Genomic DNA, 20144 nt, shown 5'->3' on the forward strand with positions numbered 1-20144 from the left:
AGTAGAAAAAAAAAAAAACCTAGTACATATATATTTAACTGTACTTACATTTAAATGAAGGGGTAAGATACAGTTTTAAAATATACATAAAGGGCATCAGATGGCAAGCTCAAGTGCCCACCACTACTGTACACTAGGCCTATTCTATACTTTACTGTATCATGTGGTAGCTGTATGTCTCTGGTAAAGGCACCATCAAGGCATTCACTTCCTCATCTGTAAATCTCACTTAATAATTGCTCCGTAGTGAAAGCTGTCTCATAATTAACTCTTCAGACCAATGTGCCAAGCAAGGAAGACACCTTATAAATGTTAAGTTAGTATTCTTATTTCTGGAAACAGGTTATTTGAATTCAAAACCCTCCAAGTCAGAAATTCACATTTGAAAATAAATTCTTCTCACAATGATCCCAAATTGGCATTCTGTCAGCACTTGTTTATGTTAACATGGAAACTACACATACCAGTTGTGTATGGCAGTGAGTAGTCTACTTCCGGTAAGTCTGAGTGACTTCCGAGTCCTGGCACTTACCTCTGGAACTAGGGAAGGAGTTGTTGAGTTGCTCCATCACTTCCTCTAACCCTGTGCTTGAGTCCTGGGGAGGACTGAGAAGGTCTTCCTCGCCTAAATGAAAGCAAACACAAATAATGGCAAATTACACTTTAGGAAAAAAAAAAAAAAAACAGTGAGACTAAAGAAAAGGTTCATGATAGCATTTTAAAATCCATCATAAATTCTTTGCCACTTGTTCATAAATAACAGAAATAAAAATAACCCCTCAAGCTTACTAATTAGGGAGCAGTTCCTTCAAGGGAAGAAGAATTCATGCAGGGATTTATGTACAATATTATCTTTGGAAAAGAAAACTGTGTACCTGCTTAGAAGTTAAGGTAAAGTTGCCATAAGTTGCTTATGCCCCATTAACAAATATAAAATGCTGTTCTTTGTAATAAAAAAGGATTAGTGCATACTTGCAGTGTGTCTCTTCAACACAAAAGAAGAATGTGACATTTTGAATTCACTGTATGAATGCAAGGAGTGGAGACATTGATGTATTTTTTCCACTCTTTCCTTTGACATTTAACAAAAGAATACAAACAAAACTCAAGTACCTTTGAAGTCCAGTTTAATAGGGAGAAATAAGAGTTTCATGTGACCTATAAAGGTAATGAAATATTGGTATTTTAAGGACTGTACATATGGAGATACTAGGAAGTTATGTTCCTTTCCCCTTTGTTACATGGGGTTACTTCATAATTATGTTTTTGGAGGCTTACAAAGGGAAACTTATTTTTAATTTTTGAGAATTTGTTTCTGTGAAGAGATAAAGATGATTTGGAAGGAAAGGAGGTTAGGCATGGATGGTCTTCTGGGGATGGGAGTCTCCTTGTAGAGTTTGTTGATCCGTGTCTCTACTTTTTATTCATGTGTCAAGGAAATACACCTCAAATAGCATTTGCAGTAAGAAGAAATTTCTTAAGAGCAAACAAAATTATTTTGAACTTTGAAGGTCTTTGAAAGTCATTTTTCATAACATTCAATCTTCCAACTGTGAAAATAACGTGTTTTTGAGTTCTGTTTGTTCAGTACATTGTCACTTTCATTTAAAACAAGACCTTGTTTCAGCAAATCAACAATAATGGACACACTTAAGGACAACCTCAGGTTCACATCTGACTTTAAAAGGGAGCCAGTGATGTAATGACTTAAATATGCTTATCATTTCCTTTGGTCTATGACACCTGGAATTTCATCTCTGATTGTAACCCTACATTTATTACCAAGTTTTCGCCTTTTCTTCCTTAAAGCAGAAGCTGAAAGAATCATTGGCAATGCTCACCATTGAGATAAAATCATATGCAAGGTGAACTTGAGGCTGTATACCATTATTAGAAAGGAGGGCTAAGGACCTGGGAGAGACAAAAACCTCTCTGATTTGGTGAGTCTCCTGGTAACATACCATAGAAAACCTCTTTGAAGTACTAAGGACAGGAAATGATTGCTAAAGAATTCAGGTCATAAGGTGGAAAAGGAAGTTAGAATATTTATTCATCCACACGCACAAACTGCTTGCTCATATCCATGCCTTTAAAAATCAAAGAATGAAATTCAGCATCTGTAGTTTCTTCTTGCCTGTGCTTTTAGACTACCATCATCTGAAAAAGATGGAATGAATGAAATATCGCCAGAAGGAACAGGATGCTGACAGCTGCAGGGTTGATTACATCTCTTGGTTCCATTACCAATTGCAAAATTGTGCTGATTTGGGGAATATAAGGCATTTTTCATGGCATCAAGTCAACTTTAGTGATTGTACACATTACAGAATAAGTTGGAACCAACAGAGACACTCATGAGCAGCTATGTTAATATTTCTGACAGTTTAATTACCTCACACTGGAGCTCTAGGAACTCCACTGGACTGTGATTAAGGTTTATGTGCAGTTCAATGAAGTGACTGACATTCTTCTTCCTGAATTACTTCAAGGATCAAAAAATAGTATAAACCTAATGATGTCAACCAGTCATAACTATCATCTACGAGTCTCAAAGGTATGTGTCTGAGTAGGATTGTAAACTTGGCTTCTTGGTTTCAGTGGAAATTTTCATGGCAGTGATCAATGTGTCTATTCAAACAGTTTTTGAAGGCCTATTACATCCTAGGTGTAAACATAAACAAGTAAAATATAATCTGTTCTTAAGATTTTCACAGAATCAGAAACTCCTTTGGGTTTAACTAATCTCCTTTAAGAATCAAAATGAGAATTATATATATGCATGAGCAGAGGTGAATCAACCACCGAAAAATACTTACAGCCTAATATTTTCTGTCAGATTATACTGGAAAAGTGAAAACAGCTAAATGACACCTGAAATTAAACTAATGCCACTGGACTATTCAACACTGAGCCAGATTTTAAATGTTAAAAAAAATTCAACACAGATTTATTTATAAATTCAAATGTTTCTCAAAAGCCAACTATGTAGCAGGCAACTGCTCTGAGCAGCAGTCACCGACCTTTTTGGCACCAGCAACTGATTTCGTGGAGGACAATTTTTCCACAGACCAGGGTGGGCACGATGGTGTCTACATGATTCAAGCACATTACATTTATTGTGCACTTTATTTCTAGTTTTATTACATCAGCTCCACCTCATATCATCAGGCATGAGATCCTGGAGGTTGGGGACCCTGGGTTCTGAGTACTGGGATTATAGCAATACACAACTAAAAAGCTTGGTCTCCATGGAGACATTGTTATGGAGGAATACAGGCCTCAGAAAAGAGGGAAGGGCAGTGAGGAAGACTCTGCAGAAAGGGGAGTCTAAGAAGTCCTCATTAATAAGGGGCAGGTGAGCGAAAGTGTTAGGGACTTAAAGGTCTGTAGTTATTAGAAAGAAGACTTAGAGCCATGTAGCTAATGGAAGGAAGAGTGCATCAGACAGAGAATAGCAAGTGCAGAGACTCTGAGAGGAGAGTGTGATTGGCTTGTTCCAAGAAGACCAGGAAGTTGACTAGGGTATACAAAGTAAAGTGACCAAGTATTAGAGGGCACGTGCTTCCCTGGCCCAGGAATTTGGACATGCCTTGCTTTGCCCAATGGAATTTTAGCAGATATGACATAAGCAGAAGCTTGTAATGTCCTTGGGTGATTGGGCTTGCTTTCTTGTGCTTATGTGCCATAAGAAGTACAGAATCCAGTGGTTTGCTGACCCAAGGAGGATGAAAGACATGTCAAACAGACTTGACTGCAACCCACAACTAGGAGTTGTGCTAGTTGAGCTCCAGCACAACTCCAGTCAACTAAAAGATGCATGAATGACAAATACATACCTTGAGAATTTTGCGATTATTTTGTTACATATCAATAGCTGACTGGTATACTGTTTTAATGGACTGAACCAGCAAGATACCAATGTTTGCAGATTATCTTAATCATATGCTGACATGTAGCTATAATATTATGTGAAGGTGTTAGGCACTCAGTTATGTCTGGCTCTTTGTGACCCCATGGAGTGCAGCCCACCAGGCTCCTCTATCCCTGGAATTCTCCAGGCAAGAATATTGGAGTGGGTAGCCATTCCCTTCTCCAGGGGATCTTCCCAACCTAGGGATCAAACCTGGGTCTCCTGCATTGCAGACAGATTCTTTATGATCTGAGCCACCAATATTACAGGCAACTCCAAAATGTTCCTGACTCCAACAACAATACTAGTGACCATAAACCTCCTCCCACCAAAACAACCCTCATTTGTTCAACAAGAAAACATTTATTGAGCCCCAACTGTGTACACTGGGAACTTGGCCAGACGTCATCCCTACTTCACCAATGCATTGCCTGCTAAAATAGCACTACCAATGGTTAAGGGATTTCTAACTTAGTTAATTGCAATTCTTTAGCATTAATACTTCAATTTTCCAATCCAAGGTAATTCCCACAGATGTCCATAAAAATCCTTTTGGCATTATTAGTCCTACTTTTCATGGTTTATCTGAAGTTGGTTCAAAGAAATGACAGAAACATTTTAAAAAGATAAATGTTTCAAAATAAGGAAAGACATAGTCAAAGTTAAAACAGCACTCTGATATAGTATAATATGCTAGACACTGCTGAAGTGAAGAGAAAAGGAGATGGCTCAATTAAGTCTGAGATAAAAGAAATGAAATCGTATGCTTCAAGTCTTCTGAAATTCACCATGGTTTTAGGCTTTTTTGAAAGGAAGAGATCCCATCTATCTGATTTGCCTGTCAATTCAAATGATAATTTTACTTGCTTAAAAAGTGACGTTAGCCAGAAGTGGTGCAGCTGAGACACAAGAATCCTTATACCCATTATTCTCTTTACACCCAAGTGAACTATTGCTGTTTTCTCTTCATATAAAAGGAAGCTATGTAAAGTGAAAGTGAAAGTCACTCAGTTGTGTCTGACTCTTTGTGATCCCATGGGGTATACAGTCCATGGAATTCTCTAGGCCAGAATACTGGAGTGGGTAGCCGTTCCCTTCTCCAGGGGATCTTTCCAACCCAGGAATCAAATTCAGGTCTCCTGCATTGCAGGCGGATTCTTTACCAGCTGAGCCACCAGGGAAGCCCAAGAATACTGGAGTAGGTAGCCTATTCCTTCTCCAAGGTATTTTCCCAACCCAGGAACCGAACTGGGGTTTCCAGCAATGCAGGCAGATTCTTTACCAACTGAACTACCAGGGAAGCCCATTAGAACATTATTTTCTCTTAAAAAAAGGTGACTGTGTATAAGCAAATATACCCACCATTATTTTTCTTTGGATTACTTATCTAAATCACATACTCTGTTTTAACTAATTTCCAACTGGATATGTTGTCCCTGCCTTTTTCTAGTTTTTCTTAAGAAAAAAAAAAAAGATTTCTCCTGTACCTGATATTTACCATCAATGACTTTTTGAAATCATGATCTGGGATAGATGATAGATGGCTTTTTGTTGTTGTTCTTTGCTCACTAAGTCTTATCTGACTCTTTGTGACCCTGTGGATTGTGGCCCACCAGACTCCTCTGTCCATTAAATTTCCCAGGCAAGAATACTGGACTGGGTTACCATTTCCTTCTCCAGGGGATCTTCTGGATCCAGGGATCAAACCTGCGTCTCTTGTGTTGGCAGGCAGGTTCTTTGCCACTGAGCCACCAGGAAAGCTCGGGATGGTATCAATTCTACATAAAAATACTGTGTTTAAGTTCTCTAATATATTAATGGTATATAGTGATGATGCTGATTACTACCTGGTTTGTGTTGAATGGTGATGAAAGATACTGAAATTAGTAGCTATTATTCATGTCTTTTTTCTATTAAGATCTAATTGATATATAGTACTTTATTAATTTGAGATGGACAACATGATTCTTTGAAATATGTATAGACTATGAATTGATTACCACAGTAAGTTAACATTCATCATCATAGTTATAAATCTTAAAAGTTTTCATCACAAGAATAAAAGATTTAATCTCTTAGCAACTTTAAAAACATTGAAATATAGTTGATTTACAATGTTGTGTTAGTTTCAGCTGTACAGCAAGGGGACTCATATATATATATATATATATATATATATATATATATATTTCTTTTTCATATTCTTTTCCATTATAGGTAATTACAAGGTATTGAATATACTTCCCTACGCTTAAAGTAAGACCCTGCTGTTTATATATTTTATATATAGTAGTGTGTATCTGTTAATCCCGTACTACTAATTTATTCCCTTTCCCCTTTGGTAATCGTTTGTTTTCTTTGTCTGTGATTCTATTTGTTCTGCAAATAAAGTTAATTTGTATCATTCTTTAGATTCCACATATAAGTGACATCATATAGTATCTGTCTTTCTCTGATTTATTTTACTTAATATGATCATCTCTAGGTCTATCCATGCTGCTGCACAACTTTCAAATATACAATACAGTATCATTAACTGTAATCCCCATGCTGTATGTTATAGCTCATGCAGGACTAATTTATAACTGCAAGTTTGTACTTTTTGACCACTTTTCCCCAACCCCCTGCATATGGCAACCACCAATCTGTTCTCTGCACCATTTCACATTTGCACTAAGACTGTGCACAAGGGCTCCCTTTACATCTTCACCAGCAGTTACATTTTCTCTCTTTGATAACGGCCATTCTAACAGATGTAAGGTGATATCTCATGATTCTGATTTGCATTTCCCTGATGATTAGTGACGTTCACCACCTTTTCATGTACCTGCTGGCCATTGGTATATCTTCTTTGGTAAAATGTCTGATCTTCTGCCCATTTTTCACACTGTTGGTTCTATTGAGTTCTTTACAAAATCTGAATATTCTCCTTGTAAGACATAGGATTTGCAAATATTTTCTCCCATTCTGTAGGTTGCATTTTCATTTTCCTGATGGTTTTGTTCACTGTACAGGAGCTTTTTATTTGATGTAGTCATTTTATTTTTGTTTTTCTTGCTTTTATGTTTGGTGTCAACTCAAAAAGTCATCGCCAAGATATATCACAGACCTTACTGCCCATGTTTTCTTCTAGGATTTTCATGGTTTCAGGTCTTACAGTAAGTTTTTAATCCATTTTGAATTGATTTAAGACAGTGGTCCAGTTTCAGTCTTTTGAATGTGGCTGTGCAGTTTTTCCGTACCATTTTCTGAAGAGACTCTTCTTTTCCTATCATATGTTTTTAGCTCCTTTGTTGTAAATTAATTCCCCATATGTGTGAGGGTTATTTATGGGCCCTCTGATCTGTTAATCTGTATATCTGTCATTATGCCAATACCACATCATTTTTACTTCTGTGCCTTTGTAATACAGTTTGAAATCAGGCAACATGAGGCCGCCTGCTTTGCTCTTTTTTTTATCCTCAAGACTGCTTTGGCTATTTAGGTTCTTTTTTGTGGTTCCATACAAATTTTTGGATTTTTCATTCTCTTTACGTGGAAAATGCCATGAAACTTTGATAGAAATTGCCTTGAATCTGTAGATTGCAATGGGTAGTATAGACATTTTAACAACAGCTATTCTTTCAATCCATGAGCATGAAGTATCTTTCTATTTATTTATGTTTTCTTCAATTTCTTTCATCTTTGTCTTACAGCTTTTAGTGTACAGGTTTTTCACTGCCTTAAATTTATTCCAAGGTATTTTATTCTTTTAGATGCAATTATAAATGGGATTATTTTATTTCTCTTTCTCATAGTTTGTTATTAACGTGTAAAAATGCAACAGATTTTTGTATATTGAGTTTTTATCCTGCAACTTTACTAAATTCATTGAGTTCTCATAGTTACTTGGTAGGGCCTTTCAGGTTTTCTTATATATATTATGATGTCATTTGCAAATACAGATAAATTTACTACTTTCTTTCTGATTTGTGTGCCTTTGATTCTTTTTCTTGCCTAATTATGCTGGCTAGGACTTTCAGCATTATGTTGAACAAAAGCAGCAAGAGTAGGCATCCTTGTCTTCTGATTGTAGTGGAAAACCTTTCAGCTTTCACCACTGAATATCCTATCTTTCAGCATCCTATCTTTTTGCCTTTTCACACTGTTCATGGGGTTCTCAAGGCAAGAATACTGAAGTGGTTTGCCATTCCCTTCTCCAGTGGACCACGTTTTGTCAGAACTCTCCACCATGACCTGTCCATCCTGGTTGGCCCTACACAGCATGGCTCATAGTTTCACTGAGTTAGACAAGGCTGTGGTCCATTTTCTGGGCCCTGATGTTAGCTGTGGGCTTGTCATACATGGCCTTTATTATGTTGACATGCATGCCCTCTATACCCATTTTGTTGAGAATTTTTATCATGAATGGATGCTGAATTTTGTCAAATGCTTTTTCTTCACCTGTTGGGATAATCGTGTGATTTTTATCTTTCATTAATGTGGTATATCATATTTATCGATTTGTATATATTGAACTGGGCTTCCCAGGTGGCTCAGTGGTAAAAAATCTGCTTACTGATACAGGAGATGCGGGTTTGATCCCTGGGTCAGGAAGATCCCCTAGAGAAGGAAATGGCAACCCACTCCAGTATTGTTGCCTGGGAAATTCCATGGACAGAGGAGCCTGGTGGGCTATAGACCATGGGATTGCAGAGTCAGATATGACTAAGCGACTAAACACATGCACACACACTGAACCATCCTTGCAACACAGGGATAAATCCCCCTTGTTTATGGTGCATGATCCTTTTACTGTATTGTTGCATTTGGTTTGCTAATATTTTCTGGAGAAATTTTACATCTGTATTCATCAGATACTGGTCTATAGTTTTGTTGTAGTGTCCTTATCTGTCTTTAGTATCAAAGTAATGCTGGCCTTGTAAAATAATTTAGGGGTGTAGTCGCAAATGTTTTTAAGTGTTTGAGAAGGATTGGTATTAATTCTTTGTGTTTGGTAGAATTCACCAGAGAAACCATCTGATTGTGGGCTTTTGGGGGGGGGGAACTTTTGTTTATAGATTCAATCTCCTTTCTCATTGTTGGTCTTTTCAGATTTTGTTTCTTCATGATTCAGTCTTGGTAGGTTGCATGTTTCTAGGTATTCATCCTTTTCTTCTAGATTATCCAATTTGTTTCCATGTAATTATTCTTAATAGTTCTGTGATCTTTTGTATTTCTGGTTTAAGTTGTAATATCTCTTCTTACATTTCTGATTTTATATTTGAGTTCTTTTTTTTTTCTTAGTTTGTCTAAAGGTTTGTCATTTTCATTTAGCTTTTCAAAAAAGAACTAAAAACAAGCTTTTAGTTTCAATGATATTTTCCATTATCTTTTTCACCTCTCTTTATTTCTGTCCTAATCTTTCTTTCCTTCTGTTAACTTTGGATGTTGTTTGTTCTTCTTTTTCTACTTCCCTGAGGTGTAAAGTCAGGTTGTTTGCTTGAGATTTTTCTTGTTTCTTCTTGCAGGCATTTATTATTACGAACTTCCCTCTCATAACTGCTTTGCTGCATCCCATAACTTTTATATATTGTATTTGCATTTGTCTCAAGGTATTTTTTATTTCTCTTCTGATTTCTTCATCAATCCATTTGTAGTTTCAGTGGTGTGTTATTAAATATTCACACATTTGTGAATTTCCAGTTTTCTTCTTGAAATTGGTTTTTGGTTTTTATATTATTGTCAAAAAGATGCTGGATATGGTTTCAGTCTTCTTAAATTTATTGAGACTTGTTTTGTGGTATAAGATATGATGTATCCTAGAGAATGTTGCTGCCTAGAAAATATTCCATGTGCACTCGACAAGAATGTACTCTGCTGCATTTGGAAGGAATGTTCTCTAACTGCTCATCTGATCTGATGTATAGTCCCATGCTTCCTTATTGATTTTCTGCCTGGGTAACCTATCTACTGATATTAAGTGAGGTATGGTTAAATCCCCTACTATTACTGTACTGGTATCTATTTTTCCCTTCAGGTCTGTTAATATTTGCCTTATATTCACCATGTTGGGTGAAATAAATATTTACAAATGTTATAGGTCTGATTGGACTGACCTCTTTATCATTATGTAATGCCCTTTTTTGTCTCTTATTTTAGTTGTTTCAAAGTCTATTTGATATAAGTAAAGCTATCCCAGGTTTCTTTTGGTTTTTATTTCTGTGAAATATCTTTTTCCATCCCTTTAATCTCTGTGCCTTTACATCTTTTTAAAAGATTTTTTTGATGAGGGCCATCTTTAAAGTTTTTATTGAATTTGTCACAATATTGTTTCCATTTTATGTTTTGTTTTTTTGGCTGTGAAGCATGGCGGATCTTAGCTACCTGACCAGGGGTTGAATCCACACCTCTTGCATTGGAAGGTAAAGTCCTAACCACTGGACTACCAGGGAAGTCCTTTTGTATGTCTTTACATCTGAAGTGAGTTTTTTAATAGGCAGCCTACCCTGGTGGCTCAGATGGTAAAGTGTCTGCCTACAATGCAGGAGACCTGGGTTCTATCCCTGGGTCGGGAAGATCCCTTGACGAAGGAAATGGCAGCCCACTCCAGTATTCTTCCCTGGAAAATCCCATGGACGGAGGAGCTTGGTTGGCTACTGTCCATGGGGTCGCAAAGAGTCCGACATGACTTAACAACTTCACTATCTATAGCAAGGTCTTATTTTCTGCTGTTTCTGTCAGAAAGGGCTTCTGTTAAATTTATTTAAATTTCAAAGTTACAGAAAAAGTCTAAGAATAGTAAGATAGTCTCCTGTATACCATTTACCTTGATTCACCAAGTGTTAATATGTTGCCACATTTGCTTTGCTTCTTTCTCTAAGCACATAAATTTGTTATTGTTGTTATTACTATTACTGACCCATTTTCATTCCAATGTAAGGTTCAGGCCCCTTTATTCCTAAGTACTTTGTCATTATCTCTTTGAACTCTTATTTTATGGAACCACACTGGCACTATATTATCATCTAGTGTGTAGACTATATTTAAATCTCACCAATTGCCTTTATAATATCCTTTATAACTATAACCAAATATATGTGTGTGTAACATATATACTTATATATTTTTTCTCTGATCCAGGTTCATGTATTGCATTTCTTTGTCATGTCTTTTCTTTCTCCTTTTTTTGGGGGGGGGAGTATTGTTGATTTACAGCATTGTGCTAACTTTCTGCTGTACGGTAAAATGATTCATATTATACATAATATTATACACATGTATACATAATATACATAACATTATACATATTACACATATATTCTTCTTAAATATTCTTTCCTAATATGGTTTTTCATAGTATACTATAGTTCTCTGTGCCCTACAGTAGGACTTTGTTTATCCATTCCATGTATAAGAGTTTACATCTGCTAACCCTAATCTCCTCTCCCTTGGCAATCACCAGTTTATTCCCTGTGTCTGTGAGTCTGTTTCTGTTTCATAGATAGGTTCATTTGTGTCATATTTTAGATTCCACATACAAGTGATACCATATGGTATTTGTCTCTTTCTGACTTACTTCACTTAGTATAATAATCTAGAGTTACATCCACATTGCTGCAAATGACATTATTTTGTTCTTTTTTAGGGCTGGGTAGTATTCTAATGTCGGAGAAGGCAATGGCACCCCACTCCAGTACTCTTGCCTGGAAAATCCCATGGACGGAGGAGCCTGGTGGGCTGTAGTCCATGGGGTCGCAAAGAGTCGGACACAGCTGAGCGACTTCCCTTTCACTTTTCACTTTCATGCATTGCAGAAGGAAATGGCAACCCACTCCAGTGTTCTTGCCTGGAGAATCCCAGGGACGGGGGAGCCTGGTGGGCTGCCGTCTATGGGGTCGCACAGAGTTGGACATGACTGAAGCGACTTAGCAGCAGCAGCAGGATTCCAATGTATATATGTACCACATCTTTATTCATCCCTCTGCTGATGGACATTTAGGTCGCTTAACTGTCTTGGCTATTATGAACAGTGCTGCTGTGAACATAGGGGTGCACGTATCTCTTTGGATTAGAGTTTTGTCTGGATATGTGCCTAGGAGTGGGCTGCTCAGTCATGTGGTCATGCTATTTTTAGTTTTCTGAGGAACCTCTATACTGTTTTCCATAGTGCCTTCACCAGCTTACATTCCAACAACAGTGTAGGCATGTTGCCTTTTCTCCACATCTTCTCTGGCATTTGTTATTTGTAGAGTTTTAATATGGCCATTCTGACCAGTGTGAAGTGATACCTCATGTAGTCTTGATTTGCATTTCTCTCATAATTAGTGATGCTGAGTGTCTTTTCATATGGCTATTGGCCATTTGTATTTTCTTCTTTGGAGAAATGTCTATTTAGGTCTTCTGCCCATTTTTCAATTGGGTTGTTTATTTTATTTTTTTGCTGTTGAGTTATATGAGCTGTTTGTATATTTTGGAAATTAGGCCCTTATTGGCTGTATCATTTGCAAATAGCATCTCCCATTCCGTAGGCTGTCTTTTCATTTTGCTTATGGTTTCCTTTGCTGTGCAAAAGTTTTTAAGTTTGATTAGGTTCCATTTCTTTATTTCTATTGCCTTGGGAGACTGTAAGTCTTGCTTTTTAGCCATTTAGCCACTCTTATATTGTGATTAGGGGATTTAGTCCACTTAAAGTAATTTTTGATAGGTATGTACTTACTGCCAGTTAAAAGATTGTTTCCTGTCTTGCAGTTTCTCTTTGCCTTTCTTCTCACTCTCTTTCTCTGTGATTTGATGACTGACTGTAGTGTCATGCTTAGAGTTCTTCCTATCATTTGTATACAGGTTTCTGCTTTGTAGTTTCCATGAGGTTTAGATGAAACATAACAGTCTATTTTAAGATGATAATTTTCATTCCAATTCCAAAGAAAGGAAATGCAAAAGAATGCTCAAACTACCGCACAATTGCACTCATCTCACATGCTAGTAAAGTAATGCTCAAAATTCTCCAAGCCAGGCTTCAGCAATACATGAACCATGAACTTCCTGATGTTCAAGCTGGTTTTAGAAAAGGCAGAGGAACCAGAGAGCAAATTGCCAACATCCGCTGGATCATCGAAAAAGCAAGAGAGTTCCAGAAAAACATCTATTTCTGCTTTATTGACTATGCCAAAGCCTTTGACTGTGTGGATCACAATAAACTGTGGAAAATTCTTCAAGAGATGGGAATACCAGACCACTTTACCTGCCCCTTGAGAAAACTATATGCAAGTCAAGAAGCAACAGTTAGAACTGGACATGGAACAACAGACTGGTTCCAAATAGGAAAAGGAGTACATCCAGGCTGTATATTGTCACCCTGCTATTTAACTTATATGCAGAGTACATCATGAGAAATGCTGGACTGGAAGAAACACAAGCTGGAATCAAGATTGCCGGGAGAAATATCAAGAACCTCAGATATGCAGATGACACCACCCTTATGGTAGAAAGTGAAAAGGAGCTAAAAAGCCTCTTGATGAAAGTGAAAGAGGAGAGTGAAAAAGTTGGTTTAAAGCTCAACATTCAGAAAACAAAGATCATGGCATCTGGTCCCATCACTTCATGGGAAATAGATGGGGAAACAGTGGAATCAGTATCAGACTTTATTTGTTGGGGCTCAAAAATCACTGCAGATGGTGACTGCAGCCATGAAATTAAAAGACGCTTACTCCTTGGAAGAAAAGTTATAACCAACCTAGATAGTATATTCAAAAGCAGAGACATTATTTTGCCGACTAAGGTCCGTCTAGTCAAGGCTATGGTTTTTCCTGTGGTCATGTATGGATGTGAGAGTTGGACTGTGAAGGTGGCTGAGGGCCGAAGAATTGATGCTTTTGAACTGTGGTGTTGGAGAAGACTCTTGAGAGTCCCTTGGACTGCAAAGAGATCCAACCAGTCCATTCTAAAGGAGATCAGCCCTGGGATTTCTTTGGAAGGAATGATGCTAAAGCTGAAGCTTCAGTACTTTGGCCACCTCATGCGAAGAGTTGACTCATTGGAAAAGACTCTGATGCTGGGAGGGATTGGGGGCAGGAGGAGAAGGGGACGACAGAGGATGAGATGGCTGGATGGCATCATGGACTCGATGGATGTGAGTCTGAGTGAACTCCAGGAGATGGTGATGGACAGGGAGGCCTGGCGTGCTGCGATTCATGGGGTCGCAAAGAGTCGGACACAACTGAGCGACTGAACTGAACTGAATAACAAAAGTTCAAATACATTCTAAAGCTCTACATTTTCACTCTCTTCTCTATGTTATGTTTTTGGTGTCACAATTTACATGTTTTGTGTGTCCATTAACAAATTACTTTGGTAACAGTTACTTTTATCACTTTTGTCTTTTAACCTTCCTACTGAATGTACAAGCGATTCGCCTATCACTGTTATAACATTTGATTATTCTGAATTTAATTATATTCTTACCTTGTGACACTTATACTTTCTTGTTTTCCTATGACTAATTATGACCTTCCATTCAAAGAAGTCTCTTGTACATTTCTTCTAAGGCTGGTCTAGTGGTGCCGCTTTCCTTCAGCTTTTGCTTGTCTGGATAACTCTTTCTCTTTTCCTCAATTCTGATGGACAACTTTGCTGGATAGAGTATTCTGCTTGGCAGTTTTTCTTTTTCCTTTAATACTTTGAATATATCATGAAACTCCCTTCTGGCCTGTCAAGTTTCTGTTGAAAAATCTGCTGATGGATTTATGGGGTTCCCTCGTATGTAAGAAGTTGTTTTTCTCTTGTTGCTTTTAAGACTTTCTCATTGTCTTTAACATTTGACAGTTTAATTATGATGTGTCTTGGTGTGGGAACTGTCCAGGTTTCCTGACAGTATGTCTCCTTCCTAAGGCTAAGAAAGTTTTCTTCTCCTTTCTCTCTTTTCCTTCTAGGACTCTATGTTTGGAATATTTGTTTTGTCTACTTGATGGTGTACAATAAGTTCCTTAAGCTATCTTCTCTTTATCTTTAATTTTTTTAATTGAAATACAGTTGACTGACGATGTTATGTTAGTTTCAGATGTACAGCAAAGTGATTGAGTTATCTATACAAATATTCTTTTTTACATCCATCTCTCCCATTATAGGTTGTTAGAGAGTATTGATAAGAGTTCCCTGTACTATAGAGTAGGTCCTTGTTGATCATCTATTTTATATATAGTAGTGTATATATGTTAATCCCCAACTCCTAATTTATCTCTTCTCTCTTTAGCAACCATATAGCTACTTAGAAACTTGGTGTATAATGGATGAATTCCACTGCTCTCTTTGAGTCTGCTCATCTTTTATTCCCAATTCACCTAGTCTGCTGCTGAATGCCTCTTTGTATTTATCAGTTCTGTTACTGTATTCATTGCTTTGTCATTTATATTTTCTGTCTTTGTTGGAATTATCACTTTGTTTGTGTATGGTTTTCCTGACCTTGATGGGCATCTCTGTGACTGCTGTTTTGAAATCTTTATTTGGAAAACACTTATCTCAATTTCTTTTAAGGTCATTTTTGAGGTTTTAGCTTGTTCTTTTCTTTGGAACATATTTCTCTTTTCTTTTTCCCTTTGCCTTGTCCCTTTCTGTTGGTTTCTATGCATTAGCTACAAGTTGCCCCGCCCACCTTGAAGGGGTGATCTCAGGTAGGAGATGAGACTTATTTTTCAGCCCTGCCCTACCTCTTGATCATCTCTGAAACTCTCGTGATTGTCCAAGGAGGTTTTTTTTTTTTGTTGTTCTTAGTGCCTCTGTAGTTGAGGGTGTGCCCAGACCTGTCAGTGTTCCAATGGGGAGGAGGATTTCAGTCAGCACTTAGATGCAAGATGAGTGGAAGACTGAGCCTCCGGCAACAGCTTTTAAAGTATGTAAACAGATCTCTTTTAGGGAAAGACTGGGAGACGTAAGTTTCTGTATGCTCCCTCTGCACTGAGCTCTGGGAAGATAGCTAGCTATTTAAAAACTGCTGTTTTTCTTTTTATTTTTTTTTTTTTTTTGGTATGCTACCATTTCACTGAGCTGTGAACATAATCCCCCACTGACTACCAGAACAGCAGATATGTGCACAAGCTCCTTTATGGGAGATACCAATGACCTAGAGCGAGGCAGGAAGGGTGAGATGGCACGAGCTGGCCTACTTCATCTCTGCAGAGTATGGAAGTCAGTCCCTGGAGTGTTACATTAGAAGCCTGCCTCTTCAGGCTGAGGCTTTTAAGATATAAACAAATGAGCCTCTTTCATGGAAAAACTGGGTGCATTCCAGCCGGTTGCCTTTATGCTGTGCAGTTGGACAGGGGCAGTGTTAGGCATGGTGAGTCCCCATGAGCCCTGTAAGTACTATCTCTCTGTTCACTCTGGCTTTCTGGACTTCATGGATGTTAGATGTTTGGGGAGCCCATCTCTCAGGTAGAAGGACATATTAAGAGCTGGGGCTCAAAACTTTACTACTCAGAGAGAAGCTAATAGCTGTATTTCCTTCTTGGTTGTGTGTCAACATGATTGGGATGGGGTTCACAGCAAGACTGTGGCTCAGACACTCCTATGTTGTTTTAAATTAGTTTCTATTGGAGTAGAGTTGTGTTACAATGTTCTTAGCTTCAGGTATACAGAAAAGTGAATCAGTTATATAGCCATCCACTCCTTTTTAGATTCTTTTCCCACATAGGTCATTTCAGAGTACTGAGTAGAATTCCCTGCGCTATACAGTAAGTCCTTATTATCTGTTTTACATACAGTAGTGTGTATATGTCAGTCCCAATCTCCCAAGTCCCCTGGTAACCATTAGGTTTGTTTTCTATATCTCCTACGTGCTGGATGTGGGTTTTTTGCTTGTCCAGTGTTTATGTACAGGACTCATTCAGCTATTTCCTAAATGTCTTTGAGAGGGAAGTACTCAGTGTGTAGTTGTTGTGGATTCCATGTTTATATGCAAGGAGGAAAGTTCAGGATCTCATATTGTCATCTTGATCCAGAAACTCCAGTGAAACTTCCTCAGTGTGTAAATTGTTCTGTATCTACATAATGGTAGATACAGAATGTATCTACATTATGTGCTTGACTTTGACAATATTCATTCAAGAAGCATTTTACTAAACTCTTGTTGCATAAAAGGTGATCAATTGGGAAAGAAAATGAGCAAGACTTAGTCGTTGCTTTTAAGGAGGTTAAGTACTTAACGAGGGAGAAAAAAAAATGAGTTGTACAGGAAGGTGGATTTTGAATATCATGATAAGGAGTAAAATGGAAGGAAAGAGAGAAAGAAGGAAGGAAGAATTTGGTATCTTGCTTATGATGATGGTATCATGTTGCTCAGTCATGTCCAACTCTTTGCAACCCAATGGACTGTAGCCCACTAGGCTCCTCTGTCCATGGGCTTCTCCAGACAAGAATACTGGAGTGGCTTGCCATTTCCTCCTCCAGGGGATCTTCCCTACCCAGGGACTGAGCCCATGTCTCCTGCATTGGCAGGAGGGATTCTTTACCACTGAACCACCAGGGAAGCCCATGGGTGTGTGTGTGTGCGTATATATATATATATATATACACACATGCTCAAACTTATCAAGATGTATACATTAAAAGTACATCTTTATCATTTACACCTGAATGAAGCTAAAAAAGAAGGCAGGTAGGTAAAGGAAAAAATGCAGAAAACCTCTGTACACTTTAGAAAGTGGGAGAGATGTTCTGGAGGCTGATCATGATTTCAGAGTGTGTTCTATTTTTATCTGGTTTTATCCATAACATACTCATGAGAAAGGTCTAGCTGGCAATCTTGAGAAAAAGCCTTGAAGTGATGTGTTGAGGACACAACATCACCTATGTGGTAATCTGGCATAAGATACTCAGCCTGAATCCAACTGGGAGTAAACAAGCAGGCAAATCCCCAATGAGAAACATCCTACACAACAATTGGCCTGACCTCTTCTGAAATGCCAGTGTCCTGCAACATCTGAAGAGGCTGGGGGAGTGTTCTAGATTAGAGGAAACTCAAGAGACATGACAACTAGATGCCAAGGGTGACCTTTCATTGGCTTCTAAATGAAAAAGATAAAAAGCTATTAATAGAAAGGATATTATTGGCAGATTGTGGGATATCTGAATCTAAATTATATATTAGATAATAGTAGTATATCAGTGTTAATTTCCTGAGTGTGACTATGTAAGAAAATATTTTTCACCTTGGAAGATACATGTTAAAATGTTTAGAGGTGAAATGTTACTATGTATGAAATAGTCATTCAGTGAGTAAAACTATACATGCACATAAAACAGGAATATATATAGTGTATACACACATACACACAGACACAAAGATGTCAACATAAATAAATACAGCAAATTGGCAAAATGTTGACTAAATTGCAATTCTGCCCTAAGTTTGAAGTTGTTCTAAGCAGCAAAGGCAGCTTTTAACATTGTTTAAACAAAATACAAAACATTCTTTAAAAAGGATGACTGGGTACAAGTAAAGGAGTCAGAGATAAGTTGTTGGGAAGACAGACTTTATCCATTTCTATTTGTCTTATTTTAAAACATAATGTGAACTTCATAGCACACCATCCCATTAAAAAAGGAAATGTATAGAATGCCCACATGGTATACAGAGACTTACCATTGGTAAGCATGTCATGGTTTGAGGAAACACTCCAACTCATTAGATAGATCACCCAGTATGACTTCACCTGTACTTCTCTTTACAGAGTCCTGGGGTTATATACTGGCATTCTACCAGAGTATGGTTCAGCAAATCCCAGCCTTATCATACCTTGGAGCTTCAAAGCATGAGGATATACACTGCATTTATCTTAATACATGTGCATCTTTCAAGAAGAGGGTCTTTCACTGCCCCCCTTCTTTACAGTGAGGATTCAATGGACATGAATCTGAACAAATTCAGGGAGACAGTGAAGGACATGGACTGTGCTGCAGTCCATGTGTTCACAAAGAGTCGACACAACTTAGCAAATGAACAACAACAGTGGGGGGGGGGTGCGGGGGATCACCTCTGTATTCAGTCTCTTCAGAGAACAAACTCACTAACAATAGAGGCTATCCATTGACACTGGCAAGTTATCTCTTAGCCTAACTCAGCCACTGGCAAACGCACTTTTGTCCTTGTATTTGGGTCTGCCACGATTCTCTGAGCTCCACAAATCATCAGGCCCACGGCCTGAGGTGTACTTTAATTTGGGTGCTTTCATAGGCATGCTGCCTCGGGGCTCATGGTGACAGGTCTAAATAATTAATACTTCTAAGCACCCAGGGCTTTGCATCTCACCTCTCAAATATGTGACTTAGCTTCTCAGGCTGGGCTTACTTCAAAAAAGGAGAAAATCCTGCAGTAGGAAATAACAACAGACATACTAAAACTCCATTGTTTGGGGAATGTAAGGACTTTAAAAAGGCGTATGTTTTCAGATGCTGAGCTATTGCTTACATTCCCAACAGTTGATTAGCTCGATTCAGATCTCAGATGGAGGCAAGAGCAGCCGATGCCCTAAATCACTGAGGTGTGGCAAAGCTGGGAAAACAACTTCAAACATCTCCTCTTCCTTCACAAAAGAAATGAGAGCTGGCCTTCATTTATGGAGTTACCTGCTTCACTTTTTGGTCTTAACATTCCTTCTCAGTCTGGAGAATATGACTTGATGTGTCTACACCTTCCAACACTACTCCCCCGATCAACTAAATGGAGGTCTTCCCCAAGGCCCTGAAACCAAGCACCTTTGTTATATTTCTCCTCTCACACCTTTCAGCTCCCCATTCGGTGAGGTTCACTCTCAAATCTCTCCCGACTGCCCTTTTACCACCTCCTCAAAGACAGTACCTCCACCTTTAAAAGGATCACCATCTTCTCCCAAACAAGTCCTCTCCCCTCCTTTCCTTATATTTTCTAGTCAGTCCCTGGTCTTGGGTACTCTATTTTCAAATAAGTCACAGTCATCTCCTCCTGTCCCATCCCAGAAATCTCTTAAGCATCCTCAGAAGTCCCATAACTTGGCCTCTGTGACTGCCTTCTCACTAGTCTTTCAAACTATAGAAGTTTTACTCTGGGACAGATAAAGCTGCCAGAGTGCATCTTTGTAGCTATCTCTTACCTGCTAAATGATGCTCAGTGGCTCTGTGACACCAACCAAACACCTCTGCCCAGTATTCACGTCACTGCGTTGTGAGCCTAACTTTCCTCTGCAGCCTTACTTTTCCCCACTCCTGCCGGGATCCTATCTTT

The 20144-nt window shown here is 38.2% G+C and overlaps 1 protein-coding gene across 13 annotated transcripts in view; it reads right to left on the bottom strand.

The window, feature by feature from the left end:
• DMD (dystrophin) overlaps positions 1–20144 on the bottom strand; it is a 2687035-nt gene that overhangs the window by 14085 nt on the left and 2652806 nt on the right. For all 13 annotated transcript variants that reach the window (XM_070291485.1, XM_070291489.1, XM_070291490.1 and 10 more), the window contains one exon: positions 533–625. In XM_070291485.1, the coding sequence (XP_070147586.1) occupies positions 533–625 (93 nt within the window). The remainder of the gene's footprint in view (positions 1–532; positions 626–20144) is intronic.

The sequence above is a fragment of the Ovis canadensis genome, chromosome X (genome assembly GCF_042477335.2).
Source record: "Ovis canadensis isolate MfBH-ARS-UI-01 breed Bighorn chromosome X, ARS-UI_OviCan_v2, whole genome shotgun sequence".
Taxonomy (NCBI): Eukaryota; Metazoa; Chordata; class Mammalia; order Artiodactyla; family Bovidae; genus Ovis; species Ovis canadensis.